General features: G+C 52.1%; 1 protein-coding gene across 2 annotated transcripts in view; it reads right to left on the bottom strand.

The window, feature by feature from the left end:
* KDM4A (lysine demethylase 4A) overlaps positions 1-24645 on the bottom strand; it is a 43202-nt gene that overhangs the window by 7467 nt on the left and 11090 nt on the right. For both annotated transcript variants that reach the window (XM_060021052.1, XM_060021042.1), the window contains exons 6-18: positions 24528-24577; positions 23701-23804; positions 23158-23295; positions 22195-22445; positions 20884-21083; positions 19211-19593; positions 10469-10589; positions 6954-7135; positions 5206-5410; positions 4658-4734; positions 3914-3969; positions 2149-2257; positions 1624-1809 (exon numbers count right to left, since the gene is read on the bottom strand). In XM_060021052.1, the coding sequence (XP_059877035.1) occupies positions 1624-1809; positions 2149-2257; positions 3914-3969; positions 4658-4734; positions 5206-5410; positions 6954-7135; positions 10469-10589; positions 19211-19593; positions 20884-21083; positions 22195-22445; positions 23158-23295; positions 23701-23804; positions 24528-24577 (2062 nt within the window). The remainder of the gene's footprint in view (positions 1-1623; positions 1810-2148; positions 2258-3913; positions 3970-4657; positions 4735-5205; positions 5411-6953; positions 7136-10468; positions 10590-19210; positions 19594-20883; positions 21084-22194; positions 22446-23157; positions 23296-23700; positions 23805-24527; positions 24578-24645) is intronic.

Genomic DNA, 24645 nt, shown 5'->3' with positions numbered 1-24645 from the left:
ACCACACTGTTGACAAGCCTTCATCGGCGTCCCCTCCACTGGACTGTAATTCACTGATGGCACTCTGGCTTCTGACCTGACTACCCATGGAACCCCCGGTTTGGGGTGCAGTGACCACGCCAGCAGCCCTGTCTTCCCGACAGCACGTGGCCCTCCTCAGCCTCTGCTGGCTGCAGGGCTCTCCTTCTCTCCACGTCTCTCTGCTTCTCAGCTGCTTTCGCTGCTTCCTGCTCTACCATCTGCTCCTTATACTAGGAATCTCCAGAGTCCAGTTTCTAACGGGAATTAGGTTTAATTATGCTGTTAAAGACTGATAATATCCAAATCTTAATCCAGCTAATCTAGCTGCCTCCTGGTACCTCAATCAGAATGTTCCAGCGACCTCAAAGTCTACAGGTCGGGCTTCCCTGGTGGCGCAGTGGTTGAGAGTCCGCCTGCCGATGCAGGGGACACGGGTTCGTGCCCCGGTCCGGGAGGATCCCACATGCCGCGGAGCGGCTGGGCCCGTGAGCCATGGCCGCTGAGCCTGCGCGTCTGGAGCCTGTGCTCCGCAACGGGAGAGGCCACAACAGTGAGAGGCCCGTGTACCGCAAAAAAAAAAAAAAAAAAAAGTCTACAGGTCTTTCCCTCATTTTTATCTCCCCCACTTTCCTCTGCAAAACAGCCCTGCCCCATCTCAGTTCCTGATCGCAGTTAATACCATATTAGCATCCCTTCCACCTTTAAGGGAGTGGCCTGAGTCATCTTGAATTCACACTCCCTCATCCCTTCCTCTTTCTTTATCCGCTCCCCATGGCAGCCAACAAACCCCGTCAGTTCTACCCACTGTAGGATCCCAGCGTTGGCTGTGACCCTAAAGCTCTCCCTCTGTGTTCCCATTTCAGACCTCACTTCTCGCCTAGGCTAACTGGTCTCCCGGCCTCAAATTCTTATTCCTTCAATCTTTTCTGCAAACCACCACCAGAGTAACTGTTAAAAAAACATATAGCTCAAAATCATAATATTGGAAAAGTTCCCCTTACCTAGTGGAAGAGACATCAAACCCCTAAGTGTGGCAGCCCAGGGCCTTAATCCTCTGGCACTGCCTGCCTTTCCAGTACCATCCCCTGCCACGTTCCCAGAGCCAGTCTCACACGTTCCTTCTTCTGAGACTCGCTCATTCTGTTTCTGAAGACTTGACTGCACTCCTGCTCACAATTCCTACTTATTGTTTAAGACCCATTTAAGCTTCACCGTTCAGAGAAGTGCAAAAATCACTACTGTATGGGGGTTAATGGTTAACTCTTCTTCCCATCAGTTCACAACACTTACAGAGCTTCTGCGATGTCCCTGACACTGTGTTAAGTATAGGGACACCCAGATTAACAAGACATGGACCCTCAAGGAGTTTATCCAGGAGAGGCAAACAAGGAATCAACCACAAGCAGCTGGTTCCACTGGATTAGGAAGCACAAAGCAGGAAGTAGAGGATGGACAGGGGCCATCTCCTAATCCCACACTCATTAGCAGCCTCCAGGAAGCACAGCGCTTGAGGAGATACTTGCTGACACAATAAATGGAGAGCCTGCAGAGAAAATGATCCCGGAAACCGTCGAGAGGACTCTAGAATGGCACCCTCCTCACCTCCAAATTAGGGATCTTGTGCCGAAAGCAGGTAATAAAGACAACAAAAGGCCAGTCATCTGGCTGCATCATCACTCCTGCAGCCTGAGCACAGCTCACGTGGAAGGCAGTTGGGCAACGGCCATGAGAACACTGCACACAGCAGCCAGCAGTTCTTTTCCTCCGTTTCTTACAGAAGACACATTTCTACAACACAGGAGAAGCAGGCCAATGATTCTGGGAACTAGGATGGTCTCCTCTACTGTACCCGCACCCAAATGCAGAGTCTTATGAGCAAGAGCCCACCCCCTTCCCAAACACGAGGGTACACGCACCCTCTGTTAATCTCGTATCCAGTCACAGGTATCCTCACTAAGTAGTTTTAACCAGAGGGGGAGAATCGTAAACCATGACCGAAACTGAGGGGTAAAGGATGGCCACTGGGCCAACCAGGCGATGGCCTCCTAAGCGCTATGCTCCCCTCTATCCAGAGACTCGGAAACAGGGAAGGGATGCAGGGTCACAAGCCCATCTCTTTCCGCTTACCAGTTTGAAGCGGGGCAGGGGAATTTTGCTCACATCCACTGGACTTCTTTCTGCAATGTTGACAAATCTCGCTTCCAGAATCGCCACCGCACACGAGACATGGACCCACCTGTCAAAAGGCAAAGGCCACCTCAGTCCCCCTGCAGCTCCAAGGCCCTGTGGCCTTCTCTTCTAACATGGGCCTGTCTATAGCGTTTCCTCCCTTACCCAGCGTGACCACTGGACTTCCCAGCAAGTTCCTGGGACCCAGTGAGGTAAGACCAGAAGCGTCTCCACGCTGAGGAAGCAGAAGAAGGTCCCCACCACAACATCCCGGGTCAGCGCAGGGTCACACTTCTTACACACTCACTCACCGCCTGTTGCAACAGGAACAGAGCCACAGCTAATTGTGTGTGGCAGGTTCCAGGGAGTGAAATAAATTAGAGAGTCCCATACACGCCTCTTTTACCAGAGGACCTGGGCACTTCCTCAAAATATCTCCAGCTGCGCCCCAATGTACCGGTAATCCCAGCCCTCCCCATCCAGGCCTTTGGCCAGACCTCTCCCGGGGCCGAAGTGACCTCTCCCTTCCTCCACCTCAGACTCACTCGCTAAGGTCTGGCCCTAGCCCCACGTACTCTGAGAGGTCTGTTCAACGGACACCCTTAGAGAATTATTAAAGTAAGTTCTGGGCATTTGGGGAAACTGACACGCACCAAGATGAGATTAACTAAGACGGTGAAAACTCTCAGGATCAAGCCACGTGAAAACCTACAACAGACAGCATTGGGGCTGCGTGGAAGCCACCTGCAGTGTGTGAGTGGGAACAGATTTGTTTTGCATGGCCCTGGAGGGCAGACCAAGGATCATGAGGTAAAGGTGGGAGGTGCAAGCAGAGCCCTTTCCATTGCAAAAAAGGAAGAACTTTAACAGCACTATCTTGCAATTCTGAGGAACACAGTGACCTCAAGTCACGGCAGCAAGTGTGCCTTTAGAGGAGTGGAGGCGGCAAGCAGAGCAGCCAGCTATCTGGAACGGCATGAAGGGGATTCCTGTGAGGCAGGATGCCGGGCGGTATGTGTGCTTCAAGTTCCCACAGGATTTTAGCTGGAAGCAGGGTCTTCACTGCTGGTTCCCCATCGACCTGGGAGTACTCTCCCCTAAGCAGCCGGTCTTCGGGGCGAAAACCTCATTCACCTTACATTTACTTCTACCTCTGAACCACTGAGCCACGCATGACCAAGCACAAAAATTCAGCTCGGTGAAAGCGAGCTGCCAGACAGCCAAGAAGCCCAGCTCTGGGCTGAGTACCCAGAACCCTCTGTAGAATCGACTGAGTAGTGGGTAGTCATGGCTGGGCCCTCCTCAACGTCCCACTGTCCTTCTTAAGGACAGCTGCCCTCATTCCAAACAGCCAGGGAGTCCGCCTGCAGGAAGGGCTCACTAGCTCACAGCCGTGGCCACCTCTGTACCAGCCCCAGCTGTAACAAGGTAACTGTCCTCACTTCCTCCACGAAGCCCCCGCATCATCTTCACAGGGTCTTCGTACCCTCGTGAGTCCATCTTAGCTCTTCCAAAAGGAGGACGTTACTTACAAGGGTGCCTCAGAGGGGAAGCTCGGGTTGGAAAGTTCTGGGACTGCTCGGCTTCCCATCCTTAAAATCAGTCTTGGAGATGCTATTTCGGCCCCAAACAGTGTGCTTCCCAAGTCCTCGTCAGCCATACCGACGACGGCCACCGCCCTGGCGGCATGCCTGCACTCAGCTTCAGAGCCCAGAGAACTCACCTGTCGTCATTGGCTCTCTGCAGGGCTCCTCCTCGTAATGAGCACAAGCAGCAGTCCTGCCAAGAAGACGGGGAGGAAGAGTGGTCACCGCCGAGTCATTAACGTCCCATCTGCTCTCCCCGCCACTTCCTGCGGGCCACGGTAGCCTCCACGTGAGAAAGCAGCCCACAGCATGCGGGGCCTCGCCTGCACAGACCTTGTAAACAGGACTCCCCTGCAGGAAGACAGGGAGCCACTCGGGGCTGAAGTGCGCCAATTACTCTCCTGACTTAACATAATCGTCTTCGCTGGTACTGTTAACAACAACTGTAAGCAAAGTCACGGGTGATACCCTGCTCAAGCTGGGGGCATTACAGGGCTCTGACTGCCTCCTATGTGGGTACTGCCAGGTTCCAGAGAGAGGGGAGGAATAAAGGGAAAGCTACCAAATGAACCATCTGAGTCCATTTTGATGCTCCAACCAGATGGCTCGATTCTTTACAGGAGGTTATGGTCCATCCACAGGAAAACCTCTACTTGGTCCTGACACGATGAAGCAAACACAGCTTCCAGACCCCATCGTGCCCTGCCACAGGTGGGCAGCAAACACTCTCATTGTCGTGGGGATTTACTCCGACAATGCTCACCGACATCACTGTGTACCAGGCACTGCACAGACCCCTGGGACATAGAGTCCGCGTGAAACAGTCCGATCGTGAGCGAACTTGTCTCACAGGGAGACAGCAACAGCATGGAAGCACTCACCTCTTCCAGGGCATTGGCCGAACACCGAGAACACATCCAGTCTTCAGAAGCCTTTGCAGGGGGCACCCCGTAGCAACCTAACAGGGACACCGAGGTGAGCAAATTAAACCCAGAGGCCAGAGTCAGAAGGTAGACCTGCAACTCTTTTCCAGACACTACTTCCCAAAGCTACAACCAAATCTTACAGAAACCCCTGAATTCTAGCATCAAGGCCCCCACGGGTCAGCCATACAGTATGGCCCACAGTCTCAAAAAGTCAGAAACTAGATTCACTGCTACCAACACCTAGCGAGCAGCAGAGATTAATCCCCTCCTGGTATCTACAATCAAGGGGACAGCCCAGGGTAGACAGTACAAGCACGGAGCCCAGAGTCACAGGAAACTCAGACTCAATCAGCACCGAACTCCAAGAACAGACACATAAGCTATCTGCACTGGGGAGCTGGGGAGGTCACTGGGAGGTCGCAGGGAGGCCAAGAGGCGGCAGGACTTCCAGTCAGACGCCCCCGTCCCTGGGACCGGACGCAGAGAAGAAGTGAGGCACTCACTGGCATGGACCCGGACGCTGCACTTCTTGCAGGACACTAGGATGCTGGTGCCGTCCTCCTCTAGGTAAGGGGTGGACAGGTTGATGTCCGTGCTACACCCAGTCGAGGTGAAGCACATTTCTGGAATCAGTGGCTTGGTCCTCTGCTTCTGGGGCGCTAAATCTGGAGCACTGCCGCAGTTCTGACTAAGGCTTCCGAACTCCACCTAAGGAGGGAGCAAGTGCACACCTCAGTGAACAGCCCCGTGTCCTCAGCTCTCCGCCTGCCCCGTCAGCAGAAGGCTGCTCTCTTCCTGACAGGGCCCCCGCTAGGCTCCCGGGTGCACAGCCATTATCCCAGGGCCGCTAACTGAAGTTACCGCCAATGACTCCAATTCGATTTCTCACAGCAGCATCAAACAAAGGCCCCCGGGGACAAGTGAGAAAAGGAAGCGAGGTAAGAGGCAACTGGGATTTCAATCTTCCCAAACCAAGTGGTAATAAAATGCACTGAGAGGCTGGTGAGGCTGCTCTCGGCGGCTCCCCTCTGCGATGCACGGCATGGGGGCCCCACCCAGGGAGAGGACGCAGAGCAGGTGCTTCCGTGGGCCAGCACTGATTTCCTCTCGGGGCCCATGTCAGCAGTCACCTGAGCTGCAGCACTGTCACATGGCTGGAGCCCCGAGAGCCACTCCTGGCTTGGGGCCCCCTTGGGAAGAACATTATGTCCATGTACTTCCCTTGGCAAACAGCTTGACTGCAAGAATCTGCCGCTTCTGCCGCTGGATGGTACCATCACCCCCGTTCCAAGGACGGGGCCCAGAAACATGTCACCCCCCAAGCCTATGCCATTCATGAAACTCTGAGCCCCTCTCAGCAGATCTACTGGTAGTACAGCCTGGCCATCTGCCTGCTTCCCTCACAGGCAAGGGCACATTGAGATCTTTTGGGTTTGCTTTTGGTCAATGGAAAGAAGGAACGAGTTACTAACTCAAAAGTACTCTGGTCTGAAGTTTCACTCTTTGGCAAACATGAACCTGGGGCCCTGCCAGGCTCAGTGGCAGCCATGCTACTCTAACCACCATCAGGGGACTGATTCTCTACATGCCACCCTGTGTAGGTCCCAGCTGAGACTGACCTGGTCATCTGGCACATGTGACTTGTGGGTGCCTTCCTGGCCCCCTAGAGCTGGACCCAAAGAGACCCATGACGGTGGAGCCATCAAATGCCCCAGGAGTGGGAGGGACATGGCTAAGCTCAGCCAGGGTGCTTTCCCATCCCCCTCCCTCCTGCAGGCCCTCTGCTCCTACACCTCCCAAATTCCCTTCCGCTACTGCCAACATCCGAGGTGGCAATGGGAAGGGAAAGAAGAGACAACACTGGAGGAACTGGCTCTTCACCTGACATTCAGAATGATTTAAAGAAATCCCCTGCTCTCCAGACTGACTGGCAAGGTCAACAAACCACCTGGAAGGAATCATCACTGACTAGAATAACAACAGAGCAGATTCCTCAGCAAACAGTGTGAGTGCCAAGGGCAGCAGGGAATCCCCCAGAGCCTAAGCCACACCCTCAGCTCGTCCCCAAAGCATTCTCAAGGGAACACCCACATTGCTGCATGGCTATCTGCCTGGTGAAGCCTTTCCAACACGTGGATGGGGCAGAAGACACTAGGAAAACATGCCTTTCCCAAGCTATGTCCCCACCATTAAACCTAGCTTTCCTCTGAGCGCTGGTCCCGGGTAAACAGAGGGGACGTGGTGGGCTTACCTGATGGTAAGTCTGAAAGATCATGCAGACGGCGCAATGAGGGGCCTGCTGGGCCATGGCCTCGTTGAATTCCTTCTCGGCCTCAAAGTTTGGAGGTCGGTTCTGCCACAGCTGGCTCAGGGGCTTGGCCCAGGCCTCCGTCTCCTCAGCCTCCTCCTCGAGGGTCCCCTGTTCTGATACATCTAGAGGAAGAAGCAGGGGTGTGAGTCAGTCAGCACCAGCCCTGCACAACTATGGCTCTGCCCGGAGAGCCGACGAGCTCAGCCCAGGGCTCTGGTCCCAGGTTTGGACTAACCCAAGATCCTATGGGTGACAAAGGCAAAGGGCAGAGGCGATCTGCAAAAGACTCCTTCAGTACTTGGACGATGCTGTGGGGAGCCCTGCAATCCACAGCTACAGCCCCTCCAATGACCTTCTCACTCCTTCCCAGACAGGCGTACTTTCCAAGAGACCCTGGAGTCCTATGCTGAGTAGCCCAAGGAAAGCTCTGGAACATACCTACGGAAGATACCCATTTATGTGTTTACTCCTTGCAACCCAAGCTCAGTGCAAATAAACAGTTATCTGCTCCGCCTTCAGTCATGTTTAATCCAAAGGGATCTGGCAGCTGCCAGTGCATGTGACCTCGGTGAAGGGTACCATAGCACATCTAGGCCGACGCAGACAATTAAAATCAACCCCTGTAAGCCCCGTCAATCAGGCCTAGCCAGGAGCCGTGGTGCCAAAATCCAAGCACAGATATTTTCTGCATCCTGGCCAGAACAAGAGTGATCGAGACAGCCGGGAAGAAACAGAAACGGACTGCTCACAATCACAACAGAAAACCTACCACACTGACATCTGCTCCGCTTATAAAACCAAAAGTGGCCAAGAATCGTCCTACGTGTGAATACTGAACGAATGATGAAAATGTTCACTATGTTAAATAAAAACTGTAGGAATCAAAATTTTACAGTTTACATAGATAAAACTTCATTGAGCTCTACAGTTAAGGCATATGTACTGCACTGAATATGTTATGTCTCAACTGAGAAAAAATGTTTTCAGTGGAGAGAGGGGTGTGTGAGACTAAAAGAGACTAAAGAAACTTTCAAATGCAGTGCGTGACCCTAGTTCGGTTCATACTGGTTTAAAGGGAAAAAGCTATAAAAACACATTTTTAGAATGAGCAGGGAAAGACGAATATGGACTGAGAATCAGAGGACATTATGAAGTTACTGCTCACTTTCCAAGGTGTTATGACAGTGGATTTTATATAGGAGACAATCCTCCTTAGGAGATGCCTATCGGTGCACTTTAAGTGAAGTGACTTGACGCCTACAGCTGACTTTCAAACGATACAGCAAATATGCATGTACTTGTTCGTACATAAGCAATGCACAGGGAGAGACAAGTGATTATGGCAAAATGGCAACAGCTGTTGAATACTGGAAGCGACACAGTATTCTTACTGTTTCAACTTTTCCACGTTTGAAATTTTTTAATCATAAAAAGTTTGAGGGAGGTATATTACGATCTCACGTTATTATACAAAGACATACATGGACATAATTTAACATCTGACGAGGACAGTCAGGAAGATTAACACATTAAAGTGTTCACAGTAGTCATCTCTGTAGGGTAATCTTGCTGTCCTCTTTGTAACTTTTTCGGCTTCCCCAGTTTTCCAGTCTACATTGCTTTAGCGCATTGGGGAGAAATGAAGAAGCTAGGCTGCTGCGACCCAGAGGACCTGAGACCCCCACAGGGGCTAGAGGAAGACCCCAGAGGGCTTGTAAGACTCTGCATGGAAGTCTGCCTGCTTCTGGCTACAAGGTCTGAAGAGGCTTTCCCACCAAGCTTATCATGATCTTTCTACCAAGGAAAACAGTAGAGATGGGCATCGACATCAGATCAGAAAGGGAACGTGAGGTTTGTGGAGCAGAGGAAGGGCTGATGAGACTCTAGGCTTTCCATGGGCGCAGGCAAGGACAGGACAGGGTAGGAGGAGGCTGGGCATCAGGCAGCAGTAAAAAGGGGCCTGGTCACTGGCGGATCTTACGGGGCCTGTGGGCTCCAGGCAGCACAGGAGACCACACTGCGCTGATGGCGATCACTTCCTGAGCTCCAGTTCTCCTCTGCATCCCTGCCTACTCCCCTCTGTCTCCTTCACAGGCTCCTCTTCCTCAGTTTTCCTAACCCCTGCCTCTGTGCCCTCTCCCCGAGCAGCCGCATTTAATAGAGATAACAAATACCACCTCCACACACCCCAAGCAACGCTAGAACCCAGGGAGGCACTCAGCTCAGGCTTCCTCTTCCTACCACCCTCACAGCTCCACGTCAGGTTGCCAAATCCAGTGGACTTTATCCTCCCAACAGGTTCACCACTTCCCCTCCCCAACCCCTACTTCCACTGTCCTAGTTCAGACCCTCATATCTCACAGAGGCCATGACAAAAGCCCTCTGCTCCTAAGATGCAATCCCTAGGAAAAAATCTTTTTTTTTAATTAATTTACTTATTTATTATTTATTTTTGGCTGTGTTGGGTCTTCATTGCTGTGCGTGGGTTTTCTCTAGTTGCGGTGAGCTGGGGCTACTCTTCGTTGCGGTGCGTGGGCTTCTCATTGCGGTGGCTTCTCTTATTGCAGAGCATGGGCTCTAGGTGTGCGGGCTTCAGTAGTTGTGGTACGCAGGCTTCAGTAGTTGTGGCACGCAGGCTTCAGTAGTTGTGGCACACAGGCTTCAGTAGTTGCGGCTCGCGGGCTCTAGAGCACAGGCTCAGTAGTTGTGGCGCACGGGCTTAGCTGCTCCACGGCATGTGGGATCTTCCCAGACCAGGGCTCGAACCCATGTCCCCTGCATTGGCAGGTGGATTCTTTACCACTGCACCACCAGGGAAGTCTAGGAACAATCTTTCTAATGCAAATCCAACTGCATCACCCCTCTGCTTAAAACACTTGCAGGGCTCGGAACGCCCATGGGCAAAGTCCTCTGGCTCACGACCACCTCACTTCTCCTCCTCTGCCCATCCCACCCTGGCCTGGCCCTGTAACGCCAGCCGCAGCAAGCTGGTTCCTCTGAGTATAACTTCCTGCTTGTCCTTGCCATGGTTACTGGCACTGCCCAGTCTGCCTGGATTAACATCTCCTCTCTTTAGATCAGTGCATTACCCTGTGAGCTTCCTGAGGGCATGGACACATCTCAGTTATATTTGTCACCACACATTCAGCACAGGGCTTGGTATCAGTTACAGAACCTGCTATCCTGAAAAATCAGCCTTGGACCTCCTCAAAGAGGGAAGAACTTGCATCCAATTATCCCGTATTAGGCACATTCCAAGACACTCAAACGTATAATGAAACCTGATTATAAATCCCCTAACCTGAAATCCTACCCTCTTTATGGAGTATCTGGGAGAAGAGCTAAGCCACAGGCCCACCCCTGGCCCTCAGCTTGGCCCCCTGAGGTCCTGTCGGAGGAGGTCCTGATGCAGTGAGAGCGGCTTTCCTCTGGTGAAGAGTGAAAACAACACTTACCATCATCGCTGACGCAATCCTGCAACACGAGCGGGTGGTGGCGGGGGAGCTTGCTTAAGGGCTGACGACGGCCCTTGGACTTCTTACTCTCCTCCAGAGAAAACATGTATTCATCCGCAACCTGGACAAACCACAAGAAGGAATCAAGTTGGTCTTGCCTCCACTTCGGGATACAGCAGAAGTTAGTCTTACAATAAAAACCAAGGGGAAAAAAAAAAAAAAACCAAGGGAAAGAGCGGGGCAGAGAGACACAGAGAAATGTAAAACCCGACATGGAAAACACCCGACTTAGAAAAAGCCAAAACGACAGTGTCATGCAAACCAGTGTAAACCAGGATCATATAAACCGTTTAGGGCAAAATTTGTGCCTAGTCAGTGTGGGTCCCGGCCTTCTCAGAAGCAGGCTGAAACCAATGTACCAAAAATAAACCTACTCCAGCTCTAAAGGAGAGCCCCTTCCTTCAGCTCACTGACATGTGTCCACGTCTGAGAGCCCCAGAGGCCCCTTTCCTTGGACCAGGAGGCCAGTAGCACCCGTTACAAAGTATCAGGCAGCTGGGCCAAACAGGTTTGAAAGGCCAGAGCACCCCTCATTCAAAGGGGTGAAGAAGAGGGGACCCATTAAAAAGAAAGTAGGCCACGTCTCCTCAGGCACTGTCAGGACCTCAGCTCTAGCTGATACTCTTTGATCCTCTTCTCCAGGGAAGAACGTCGGCCAGGACACAGAGCGCCTCTGAAACTCTGGCCCACTGCAGAAGGAAAGGTTGATTTAACACTGCATTTACATAATGTCAGAGCAAATGTAATTAGGTTTAAGGTGTACAGGACTGAACCAGTAATACCACATCAGAGCTTCCTTCTAACCAACATATTTAACACTTGGTTATGCTGACATTAGGAGACACGGGTTATAGCAAAACCCACTGAGCAAAGAAATGAGGCCTGGAAGAGGGCCACTTTGCAACAGTGACCAAAACCAATGCCTTAGAGTGCTGCAGAGAAGTGTCAGCACTGCGGTGCCACCTTGGAGAAGGGACACTGGGCCTGCAGACTCCACGTGCAACTACACAGAACCCCAGGACTTAAGGCCCACACTTGGAATGTCAAGAAAAACCAAATGCTGAGCAATTCACAGAGCCCGCTCTTCTAAACATAAATTGAGGGTCTATTTGCCTATTCATTCAACAGATATTTACCGAGACCCTACTGAGTCGGAAGGTCTGCCCAGGGAAGGAAGGTGTGAAGAGATGGTACCGCTAGGATGTGCTCCCTGCTTACGTGAGTGACGATGCTCACGGCAGCGTGCCATGCGGTGGAGGAGTGAGGATGGTAGGGGTCTCCTACCAAGGAGGTCCACGAAAGGCTAACACAAGCACAGACTTTAATCAGCCCTGAACTACACCAACAGCCTAAAGCAGCAGTTTCCAAAATGCACATCAAGAGGCCTGAGAAAGCCTCCATCAGAGTGAACAGGCAGGGCTCCGTTCCAACCACAACAGCCCTGCTTTTGATCTACATTTTTTAAATGAATAAGAGGTCACTTAAAGAAGGGGTTCTTTGTCTAAAACAAGCTGGAAATACCAAATTTATCTGACAGTGTTACCAGGAAAATAAAAAATGTAGGGATATGCACCCCAACACACGTATACTTACTGATGAATTACATACACTAATGTACTTTAAAACAAAACACTTTAAAACAAAAATAGACTGTAAAAGGATTAAGATAAAAATAAAGTTCCATTATTTGATTCCTGCATCCCCGTAATCTTCTTGCATCCCCTACTACGAAGACCACCTAGGTAACAGGCCTAAATGTGAGATGTGGCAGAGACCAGGAAGTAAAGGCATGAGAATAAAGGAACCAATGAAGGTGGGGATTTCCAGCCTGGGTCTCCAAGGTGAGAGAGACTAAGAGGGCTCCTGCGGATGAGGGGGGAGTGGTAACAAGCCAAGTCAGCCAAGTTAGATGTGCTGCGTATGGTACACACAACACCTACCTGTGGGTCCTTCATCTGGATATAGTACCCAGGGGGCACGAAGAAATTCAGCCTGGGAGTTCAGAAAGGTCAGAGCAAGAGCTGTGGATTTGGGAATCCTCAACATCGGGCTCGGAATTTAAATCATGCAATGGATGAGATGATCAGTGGAAGATAAACTGACTGAAGACCAAGCCTTCCAGGACAGGAGTAAGAAGAAAGAGGAGATGCTGGGGGAAAGGGGCCCTCAAGTGGGAAACCCACAGTCCAAACACTACAGAAGAGCTGAGCAGGCAGTGGCCAAGGGACTCAGCAACTGGGAGGTGCCAGGACTTCTTCAGAGATAAGTTCCAGTAGACACACAATAAGGAACTAGGGAGTGAGTACACACCACACAGACTATTTTTGCGAAGACCAGGAAAGGAATGAGATGGTAGCTTGAGAAGGAAATTTCCTCCAATTGTATTTTAAGATAGGGGCTTTGTGAGTATGGTTTTATGGCTGAAGAAGTTTGTCCCCCAAAGATGCAGAGTCCTAATAATCCCTGTGAATACGTTAGGTTAACATGACAAAGAACTGTTAAGGCTGCTAATCGGGTGACCATCATCCTGGATTATCTGGACGGGCCCAATGTATTCAAACAGCGCTTAATAATGGAAGAAGGAAGCAGAAGAGTCACTGTCAAAGTGAGGTGACATGAGCAAGACTTGGCCAGATGTTGCTGCCTTTAAAGGTGGAAGGCAAGGGCCATGGCCAAGGAATACGGGTGCCCCCAAGGACGCTGGAAAGGGCAAGGAAATGAACTCCCCACAGAAAGGTACAGAGCCCTGAAGACATCTTGCCTTTAGCACCATGAGGCCTATTTCAGACTTGTGAACTGAAGAACAAGAAGATGGTAAATCTGTGAAGTTTGTGTAACTTGTTAAAGCAGCAACAGAAAATGAATATGGGGTAGGAGGTGGAGACGAGTCATTTCACAGGCAAGCACTGGAGGAGGTAGAGGGGTCAGGACCAAGAACCCCAGAACTTGGCTTCGGGAAAGGAGGAGGCCGCCTCTGTCCACATCTGTTTAACCAAAGGGCTTCCTGCGAGCCCAGCAGATATGCCCAGCGTACCATGCCTGGTGCTGCAGCAACGCAGACATGGTGATATGGGATTTCTAACCGTAAGGGGCTTACAACCCAGCCAGGGTCTAAGTCTGCCCTTTCTGCTACCATCACTCTGCCTCTGACCAAAGCGGTCAGATCTACTCAAATATTTGAACATCCTCCCACTTTTTCCCCTCTTCTGGCTAAATACTCCTCCTCCAGTTCCTCACAGTGCTGCCTTTCCCTGCAACGTACTCCAATTTCTAACTTCCCACAGGATTTAACAGAAAGAGCTGGGTTCAAATCCTCGTTCAACCATTGAGCCAGGTGAGCCCGAGCAAGTGGCAACCCAGTAATAAAACGGGGCAAAGAGCACTGCCCCTCAGAGCTCTTTGTGAGGATGGGGTGGGATGGCATGCAAGGTCTCCCAGGCCGCTGCCGGCAAGAGAGCTGGAGCTCCAGGCTCTCTCGAGTTCTCTGTTACCCCCGACACGTGGGTTGCCAGGTCAAGGTCAATGTTCTTGACGGGGCTTGTTCTGTACAAAGAACCAAGTGTTCTCTCTCCTTCTTTAGGGAACTCACTTTTTCAAAGCAGCCTGAATTAACAAGAACTTCCGCAGCAGACACGTTGCTGTGAAGACTCAGGCGGTGGTGCTTCAGCAGTCAGTCACCAGGGGCCCTTTTACCATGGCCCCTGACACAAGACGGCAGCACGCTAACTGAATAGCAGATGGCCCGAATTACACCTTGCGGGATGCTCAAAGTGAGAGGAGGGGGCCCACAAGGGTGTTCTTCAAAACCCAACTGTTTCCAGATATAGACACAATGCTATTAGACCTCTCCAGGGACACGCAGAGTGCCTCAGCTTCTGCCCAAGCCTTGACTGTCAGTCTGCCATCCCACCCAATCAATCAACCCTCAAGTCAGCTTCTTACTGGAGCTAAACTTCCATTCGGCCCACCCACGTTTACAGAGGCTCCTGGGCCAGGCCCTGGGGACCACGCCAGTGCCTCAAGAGGCGAGGCTGGATGTGGCCCAGTACCTGGCTCCTAGAAGTGCACCTTCACCCGCCTGTGACAACCGCACCCAGACCAAGACAGCGTCTTAGACAAGGAGCGAAGTGCTGGAGGGACTGGAAGGAGAAAGGGACGCAGCTGAGAAGCAACGAGAGGTTTCCAGGAATACTGGCTTTTGAAAAGGAGCTGGGCCCCAATGAGCACCGGACTGTTCCAGGACAGACAAGTGCCTCTTCCCACCTCAAAACTACCTGCAGCCTGCTGATGGCTGCACAAAATACAAAGGCACTTAAGGCCCCTGAGCTGTACACTAAAAAAGGGCTAGAGTGGTATTTTATGTCATGTGTATTTTACCACCATAAAAAACCCACCTGCAGCCATCCTCTCCTGTGCCCGCCTCTGCTAGAGACCCCTCCTGTCAGAGCTCCCTACCTCTCCCGCCCTCATTATGTCCCATCGCCCCTCTTTAACACAGGCCCACTCGGCCAGCTGCCACCATCTTCCACCCTCTCCTCCCCGGCTCTGCACACACGACCCTCTCCTAGCTCCTGAACCTCTGGCTGCTCTCTTCTGCTTGTCCTTCTCCTTCCCGGGCCCTCTGCCAACACCCGCACTGTGAAAACTGTTCTTCATGTTCCACATGCCCCACGGGCGAACTCTCCCACACCCACCGACACCCTCCAGGTGAAGGTGACTCCCAAAACTACCCACCTAAGGTGCGTGTATGCACGTCTCCAATGCCTACCTCACAAGCAGGTCGCACTCAGCATGCCCCAGGCTGACCTCACACCTGAGTCACACGCAAATAACCCCCTTCCCTTTTCCTGCCACCTCCATCCTCCACCGATACACTCCTGTCCATCCGGTAAGTAACACGAGCCAGAATTCCAGGTCACCCCTGCACTGTCCTCCCACTCACCCCACACCAGCCCCCGGCCCCGCGCTCCCACCTTCCAAGCAGTCATTACCCCAGCCCCCTCCATCCACCCCTGCCAGCACCTCACGGCTCGGGTCCTCACCACCTCTCAGACTAAAGGTACAGGTTCCCAACTGATTTCCCTCTTGCAAACCATTTTTCCTCCTGTCCTGAAGGAGCAGTATTTGATTATAAAAGTAACACGTATTCATAAAAAGTATTCAGATAATTTATAAATGCAGGAAGTGAAAATCATCTATAATTTCATCTTCAAGGGAACCTCTGCTGTTTCTAATTTTGCCTCCTTCTTCCCCCAAAAACCTTTATACTCCTTCCAAAATGATCTTCCAAGACATCAATGCAAAGCTTAAAAAACGCTTCACTGGGCAAAAGAACTGACAGTTTCTTTGAGTGAGTCAGTGGCAGGTGGACAGAGGGGCACTGCTCTAGATTAAGGCAGACTTAAGAGACATAATGAACAGACATAAGATGTAAGATTAATTAAATCTTGATTCAAACAAACCTGCTGTAAAATAAATTTTGTTTAGACTACTGGGGAAATTTGATTGTGAACTGGGTATTAGATGACGCTAGAGAATTTCTGTAATTTTGTTAGGTATAAAACGGCATGGTGATTAAGAAAACACCCATATTTTTTAGAGATACACACTGAAGTAGGGAAGAAATCACATGACATCCGCATTTGCTATAAAATACTTCAGCAAATAAAATAAGGACAGATGGGGACTTCCCTGGCAGTCCAGTGGGTAGGACTCGGCGCTTTCACTGCGCCAGAGGTTCAATCCCTGGTCAGGGAACTAAGATCCCACAAGTTGCACAGCCACAAAGAAGAAGAAGAAAAAAAAAGGACAGATGAAGCAAATGTGGCAAAATACTGACAACTGTTAGATCTAGACGATCAGTATTTGTGGTTCATTGTATTATACCATAGGCATCTTTGTGTATTAAAAAATGTGTTATAGAAATCTTCAATCTCCAAAAACACATGGCAGGGAAACTTCCACTGCCCCCGACCCCGACTCTCAAGTCAAAGAGCCTCAGAACTCCAGGACCCGGCTCCTGACACAGTCCACCCGCTCCTCCCAAGGCCTTCTCATCCCATATGCCTGAGACCAACAAAACCACTGTGGACCCCCGACCTGCTCTGACCCTGGCATGAGCCCCCAGCACCAAACAGAACCCTCTCCTCCCCGAGATTTCCGCTCCAATTTCATCCCATCCTCCCAGCATGCTCCCGCTAAGCTCCTTCCCCTGCTGTCTCTCTGCCTCCTCACCCCAACCCCAGGCCGAGCTGCTAACTCTTCCACTTGTGCTACAATGCTCATCACCAGGTACTAGAATTCCCTGCTCGCATCTATTTGCCTAGACTATGAGCTCCTTGAAGGCACAGTCCTAGCCCAGAGCAGACGTACAAACCATTACAGAGTAAAGCGAAGAGGACGCCAGCACGTCAAGGGGAGAGGTGGGAGAGATGGCAGGTGACCGAGCGGAGAAGTTATTACCATCAGGCTGCAGCTGAGAGGTCCACACACAAACAAACAAGAACCAGGAAGACACGCTACGGTTCTGGAGCAGGGGTTGCACGAGAGAGGCGTGTCAGAGAGAAGCCTCCTCTCCTAGCCTATTTCCGCGGGAGGAGTCCTGGCTTTCATTTCCTGGCATCTGCCTTCTGCAGAGGGAGTGCATTCCTGTGTGCACAACACACAGAAGGTGAGTGGGAAACTCTCTGCCGCTGTGAGAGGGGCCTGAGTCGTCCAGGGCCACCTGTGACTAGGTGGGTCATCTGTAATTGAGGGTAAAATGAGTGGCAGGCCACAGGTTAGAAGCCACTCTCTTCAACCATTTTAACCGGTAACAAAGTGGCATTCTGGGCTTCCCTGGTGGCGCAGTGGTTGAGAATCTGCCTGCCAATGCAGGGGACATGGGTTCGAGCCCTGGTCTGGGAAGATCCCACATGCCGCGGAGCAACTAAGCCCGTGCGCCACAGCTACTGAGCCTGCGCGTCTGGAGCCTGTGCTCCGCAACAAGAGAGGCCGCGACAGCGAGAGGCCCGCGCACCGCGATGAAGAGTGGCCCCCGCTCACCGCAACTAGAGAAAGCCCTCGCACAGAAACGAAGACCCAACACAGCCAAAAATAAATAAATTAATTAAAAAAAAAAAAAAAACAACGAAGTGGCATTCTGAGTGCCATGTGCCCGCCTCCTGTATCCATAACTTAACTGGTTCCTAATTGGGGAGGAAAAAAGATGTCTGTTATTCATGTATTGCCCCCACCACCAAAAAAAAAAAGCCACAAAAAACCTGACTGTGGTAAGATTGCTTCAGCAGTAACATGTGGTCTGAACAACGCATTCAAGTGTCTAGTAAGTCCTTGCTATTGTTAGCGGCTTCTGTGGTTGTGAATGCAGCTGGAGGAAAGCAAGTCAGGAGGACAGGGCAAGAGAAGGACAGCGTGGCCTGCAGAGACAGCAGGATGCCCAAGAGGGCACAGAGCTTTGGGAAGGATGGCTGGGATGCGGCCACAGGGAACCTAAGGGGTTCTGCTTTCCAAGCGGAAGAGCCCTCTCCTGTGGAAGCAGCCACAGGACGGCGGAGGGAGCGGCGATCAGAGGCAACGAGAAGGCTGCACGGTGGTGTACGGTGGATACCCACACGCCGTGTGAGAGGGAAGGGGGACCTTCACATGGAGAAAGGGGGTCTACAGAAACTGAGCCCGAGATTCAAAGGCAGAAAGAAAAACGACATCGGGTGTTCAAGACGAGGGGAAAAACCAACCACAGAAAGGCACCGCTGGAAAAACTAGAGGATTTTAAGTGTCAGTATTTCAGCCAAAGAAAAGATAAAGCCAACAAGCCAATTGTTAATGTGAAGAAATAACAAGGGCACACGTGGAGCTCATGACAGTATTCTATCTGCATATACTTTTAAAATGTTTCGTAATAAAAACTTTTAGACGATAAATTTTTCAAAGGTGAAGGGAAGGGAACGGGGAAGTCTGTGCTGACTTCTACTACCTGCCAGTGACCCCACTCCACCCCCAGCCTGGGCTGCAACTTACCCATAGGCTGCGAGGCTGGGGAGAGAGCAGGTCACTCAGGGCAGGACTGAGTCGGCTGCACCCAACGTGGCCCTGCTGTATCCCACTCAGACCCACCAAACGCCTTTCTACACAGAACAAACAAAAGACAGAGCTTTTGACAACTGCGTGGCCTGAGAGGAAGCCTGAACAGACATGTCCACGGTTACAGCTCTGGAGTTCATCCTGGCCTCCAAAACGATGCTGCGTTAGCAGTGTTATACTAAGAGGGGAAGAATGAAGAGGGGAGTAGAGGGAGAACTCCCAGGGGAGTCCAGGCTAAGAAAGGCCACCTCACCCCAAACCTCAAACCCTACAACCACTGCCACTCTAACCCTGGCCCCTAAGGCCAGGAGGGGCAGAGGATGCACCCAACTCAGCTGAAGATCCACCGAGGGCAGCCACGGAGGCTGCGAGGCAATTCTTTGGAACAACCGTCCCAGAGATAAGAGAAAGGAACTCCGAGCAAAGAACAAGCTGAGGTGACCCACTGCCACCTGGCTTTTGCTTGACACAACTGCAGACTGGCGGTCCATCCTGAGGGTCTCTCCTGCCATCTGGGACTCTGCGGCAGCCCAGCCTCAGAACCACCTCCCTCCCCAACACAGGAGGCCCCCTGCCCCCCACCCCACCCAGCGCCCACACCTCGGCCAGCTCCCGCTCGTTGATGCTCCTGGTGGCGCCCCCTTTCTTCCTCGTGCATGACTCTCCTGCGGTGACCCTGTCGTCCCCTTTGGCGTAGCTGTGCACAGTGAGGACTCCCGTTTGCCCTGGGGCTCGGCAGGACAGAGGCTCACTGGTTTCTGAATCAGAAGAAATAGAATCCCGTGAAGAACCAGAGCCCAGGCTGGAAGATGACTTCTTTTTGGAGCCTGAGAAGACGAGGCGACCCCCAAAAGAAACTGGATTCACAGAAAGGTCCAAGGCGGCCGCTTCCTGGTCCTGGTCCTCCTCCTCCTCCTCCTCCTCCTCTTCCAGCTTGACATTTTTAAGCTCTTCAAATTTGACTTCGGTGGAGTCGGAATAATCTGAAACACACAGACACAATGGACGGAGCCCACTTTCTCTTGTGCTTCTGAACTTCAAGAAAGGCAGAGTGGGGCTTCCCTGGTGGCGCAGTGGTTGAGAGTCCGCCTGCTGATGCAGGGGACATGGGTTCGCGCCCCGGTCCGGGAAGATCCCACATGCCGTGGAGTGGCTAGGCCCGTGAGCCATGGCCGCTGAGCCTGCGTGTCCGGAGCCTGTGCTCCGCAACGGGAGAGGCCATAACAGTGAGAGGTCCGTGTACCGCAAAAAAAAAAAAAGGCAGAGTGACAAGACCAAGGAACATGGGCAGCAAGTGAGGCCTGGCTCTGAACTCTGACTCCACCACCGACAGGGTCCCTGTGTGATCTGGGGCGAGCTGCTTAGCCTCTCTGGGCCTCCAGTTTCATCCTCTGTAACTGAAGGGCAGTACCACCTCTCTCCAGGGTTCTTAAATAAGATTGCTGCGTGTAAGGTGGGAGCACAGCCTTGCACACAGCAGACACTCAGTTAAGTAGCAGCTGTCACTTCCTCAGAAGTCTCCTGCAGCTCAGCAGAGACCCAGAGAAGCCGGGCTAGAAAGACGGCTCAACAGAAGGCAGCAGGGCCCCAGGGTCCAAGTCCATAGTGCTGACTGGCTCTCAGCAGACACTCCAAGGTCCTGTCAACGCAGAGATCCTCCAAACCTGACCCGAGACTGATACAAGCCCCTTCCTAACACATCTGTCCTCAACAACTGTCCTAGTGAATGCTTTCAAACACTGTACCGGACCACACTGTCTGTCCTCTCCTCAAATACAAACGGCCTCTCAAGCCTCCCAATGAGCAAACGCTCAGGCGGCTGGCAGTCCCCACGTCGTCTCATCCCATTTCTCAGGTCGCTCCTGTGACACACCTGTCTCCCACCCTTCCCACCCCTTGTTCAAATCACAGGAAATCACTGCCAGCTCCCCAAGCAGCTCATGCTTGTGCACGTCTCCGGGCCTGGGCCCTGCTCCTCCTATCCGGAAAGCCCCTTCTATGCTCCCCCAGTCTGTCTGCCTGGAAAATCGCTGCTTACTCTGCAAGAGTTAATTCACGGGCACTTCACCAGGCAGAGCGGGGGCGGGGGCCTTTCCCCCATGTTCCTCAGCCGCCCTGGGTGACCCCAACCAAAGCGCTTCCCACACTCCAATCACACCATCTGCTCACAGACCCGCCTCCCCTTTGTCACATCTGTGACCCCGCACTGATGTGGCGTCCAACACAGAAAAGAATGATTAGGGCTGTGGGGAAAAATACCATAACCAACTCACCTGGGAAGGTGAGACTGTCCTCAACTTGGCGCACGGAGCTGTGGGTGGGCCTCACAGGAGCAAGGGCAGCCTGGCACTCCGCCATATCGTACTGTCCAGAGCCCAGCTCCTCCCTGGGGAAGAGCTCGCTCTGACTCACCTCCTGTGGGATTTCAAGACAAACTCGGTGCCTCTTTGTCCCGATACGGTGCTTGGCCAGGCTGCAAGGAGGAGGGCAAACTTTTTAAGAGCCCCAGTATACATCCGCTTACACAAACACCTCCCCACGCAACCCAACTCAACGGCCAGAGCCTGCTTCACACTTCGGTGCCACCTGAGACTGGGGACCTCACCTCCCTGAGCCTGTTCCATCAAATGCAAACAGGGATGTCACCACCCCCTTCACAGGTTTGACGTGAGGCTTAAGAAGAGGTGTGCTGAGCACCTGGCAGAGCGCCTGGTGTACAGCAGGTCCCCGGTAAATGTTCCTCCTTTCTTCCCCACACAGCCCAAGAGAAACTCTCCTGAGGACAGATCCTCTGGCTCAGACACCGAGGACCCTGGCCCCTGCCCTTGTGAGTCTCATTTCCTTCACTACTGTCTCCTTTTCAAAAAGCCCTCAAATGGGGACTTCCCTGGTGGCGCAGTGGTTAAGAATCCACCTACCAATGCAGGGGACACGGGTTCGTGCCCCGGTCCGGGAAGATCCCACATACCGCGGAGCAAGTAAGCCCGTGCGCCACAACTACCCAGCCTGCGCTCTAGAGCCCCGCAAGCCACAACTACTGAGCCCGCGTGCCACAACTACTGAGCCCGTACTCTAGAGCCGGCGAGCCACAACTACTGAAGCCCGCACACCTAGAGCCCATGCTCCACAACGAGAAGCCACTGCGATGAGAAGCCTGCGCACCGCAACGAAGAGTAGCCCCCGCTCGCCACAACTAGAGAAAGCCCATGCACAGCAACAAAGACCCAACGCAGTCAAAAATTAAAAAATAATAATAAATTAATAAATAAATTAATTAATTTTTTAAAAAGCCCTCAAATGGCAGTGAGAAAACTGGCTTCTCTGGCTCAGAGGGAGCCATGCCCTCGCACGCATGTGAGCCTTGCTCCAGCAGACTACGGCCCATGTAGCGGTGCTACCACCCTTGGGTGGCAGCCACGAGGAAGGGCCTGAACACCTCATTGAGGATTCTGGGGCCTGTACCAAGAAAAAACATTCCCTCAGCTGTGCTCAAACACCCCACTCAGAAGCAGCCTCTCGGCAGGCTACGGGAACTGCCAGACACGCCTCCCTCAGGCAGCTGGGCCCGAGGGCTGCAGGGTTACCTCCTCTTCAGGTCACCCTCCTCTCCATCCTCGACCCCCTCCATGTCATCCTCCTCCGGGCACTCCTCCTCCTTCCGGGCTCTCGGGGCCAGTTCACTCTCCTTGAGAAACTCGGCCGCTTCTGGCGTGGGCAGAGTGTGGTCAATGACGGTGCTGTCCTTCCCAGCTTTCCAGAGTTTGTACCTTTCTGGCTGGAACTTCCTCACAAACACGTCCATGGAGATCTTCACCATGTCCTTTCTGCAGGAGCACTGTGGCAAGGTGCCAGAGGAGCTCCAGGTGAGACACTTGGCCTGCTCCTCCCCCGAGCCCCTCCTCCCATCTCCTCCCTCCGAATGGGAAAAGACACAAGACAGTTTAAGGCTGAAATGTTTGGGTTTACAGGCTGAGGGCATAACATCCTTGCAGAGCCTTCACACATGAAAGGAAGCAGGGAAAAAAGGGTGGAGGACACATGGCACTGGGGCGAGTCAACCTGGGCGCTAACTAGGGCGCATGGAGAACGGTTAGAGATGAGGCTCAGCGTTAGACCCTGGATGGTCAACGTCCACCTTCCCTCTGCTGTCTATCCAAGCCAGGACCACAGGAGCGAGTCTACTCCCAGCCAAACGTCCAGCCCTGCTGCTTCCCTAATGTAAAACGAAGCCCTTAAGATTTCTCCTCAACAGAGAAATCCCAGAGTGGCTAAAGAAAGCAATAGCACAGTGTGTAGGTGTAGTTTTAATGCTCAATGGACTCAAGCACGGAAACCTCATTTTATACGACTCAAATCGGAACAGATCTTTTAAAATTCTTTGTGAACACAAGATGCTGGCACTTTTGCACATTCCCCGCCACTCTGCTTCTGAATTCCAGCAGCTCAAAGAAATGTTCTTATCACCAGCCGGTGTATCTAAGAAGGTTGGCTGGCTCAACCAGTCATTTTTAGACACGGTTACTGTGAAGGAAACCCAGTGGACTTACCAGCACAGCTTGTTTGCCATACTCGATCCACCGCCGGGTAGCAAAATTAGTGGACTCAGCACAGTTGAAGCCATGGTTAAAGCCGGCATGGTACCCGTAAGGGAAAGTGATCATAAATTCTCCAGCTTCCTGAGTCACCTGAACAAAAGCAGACGGGAAGCAGCTGCAGCAAACGGCAGGCGTCTAGAGACCTGGGAAGTTGCGCTCCAGCTCTGCTACAACTGAGCTCAGTGGCCAGGGCTGGGTCACAAAACCACTGGGGACCTGGTGTCTTCTGTGACATGCAAAGTCTCTACACATCAGACACCATGACTATAATTAATGACTCCTCCAGATGACACTGTTCAAGGGGGCTTGACCCTCCTCTGGCACCAGGAAGGGGTAGCCCACCTTTAATGCTTCGAGATCAAACGATGATACAGATTAGCCCTGGCCCACACCTGGTACAGAGAATCAAGTAGAATAAAGCTCCTCTGTGAAACACACGCCAGCAAGGGTGGTTTCCGCGTAAGCCAAGGGCTGCTGTGTGCGAAATCCGCTCACCTTGTCAAAGGGAATTCCATATTTCTTCAGCATTAAAGGCGAAATCAAGGTCATCTTATGGCGGAGAAAAGCCTCACAGCTTTGAGCACTGCCCGGGAAAAAGCCTGTTTAATTGAAAACGGGCACAGTTAATACACAGCCCCACGCTGGCTCTGTAACCCTGGAGTCACCTCACACCGCGCATCTCATCTACATGATAAGGAGGATGAATCACCAATGTGATCTCCACATATTCTTCTAGCTTCAGGTCAATCCTAAGGTTCCACAATGAACCTCTGCGCTGCCTCCTGTGTAGGCTGTTACATGGGTAATCAAATCCTGTTTGGGGGATTGCCCCAGGTGCCTCTGTTCTCACAAAGACCTTTGAAACAATTTAGAGCCTTTCTCCATTCACTGGGATCCTCAATCTTTTGTTAGTAGCACAACTACAGCACACATGACCCAAGCTCTTGTGAAATAGGCTCTGTAGAGGTACAAATCTATTGGAGTCCACTTAAAAGAACCAAAGCATAAAATTCAACTTTGACTTGATGATTTGGGTTTTTGGCAAAAGAACCAGACCCAATATGACCAATACACTATCCCTAGTCAAATAAACCCATGCATGATAAAATTGAGGCAAACACAGTCTAAGACTTACTAAGTCCCTTCCCAAGACAAAGTGGGAAAAGGCTCTGATTTTAGTCGCTCTGATATGTAACCAATCTGGCAGTCTGGCTCACTCCCCACATGTGGGCCTGAGAAAGGACCACAGCAAGTGGACACCTTAGAGCAATGAGCGCAGCTCACAGGCAGGTCTGACCCAGCAAGCGGAGTGGACCCCGTACCTTTGGCCAGGCGCTCCAGCCGCTTTCCGTGCTCAGGCGGGACGGAGTACCTGCAAACACAAAGAAGCATCAGCCGCTGAGCAGAGGGGCTCGTCTCCCCTTTCAGGACAGCTTGAAA

The sequence above is a fragment of the Delphinus delphis genome, chromosome 1, assembly GCF_949987515.2.
Source record: "Delphinus delphis chromosome 1, mDelDel1.2, whole genome shotgun sequence".
Classification (NCBI taxonomy): Eukaryota; Metazoa; Chordata; class Mammalia; order Artiodactyla; family Delphinidae; genus Delphinus; species Delphinus delphis.
Note: the sequence above shows the minus strand (reverse complement) of the source record. Positions and strands in the feature narration are given on the sequence as shown.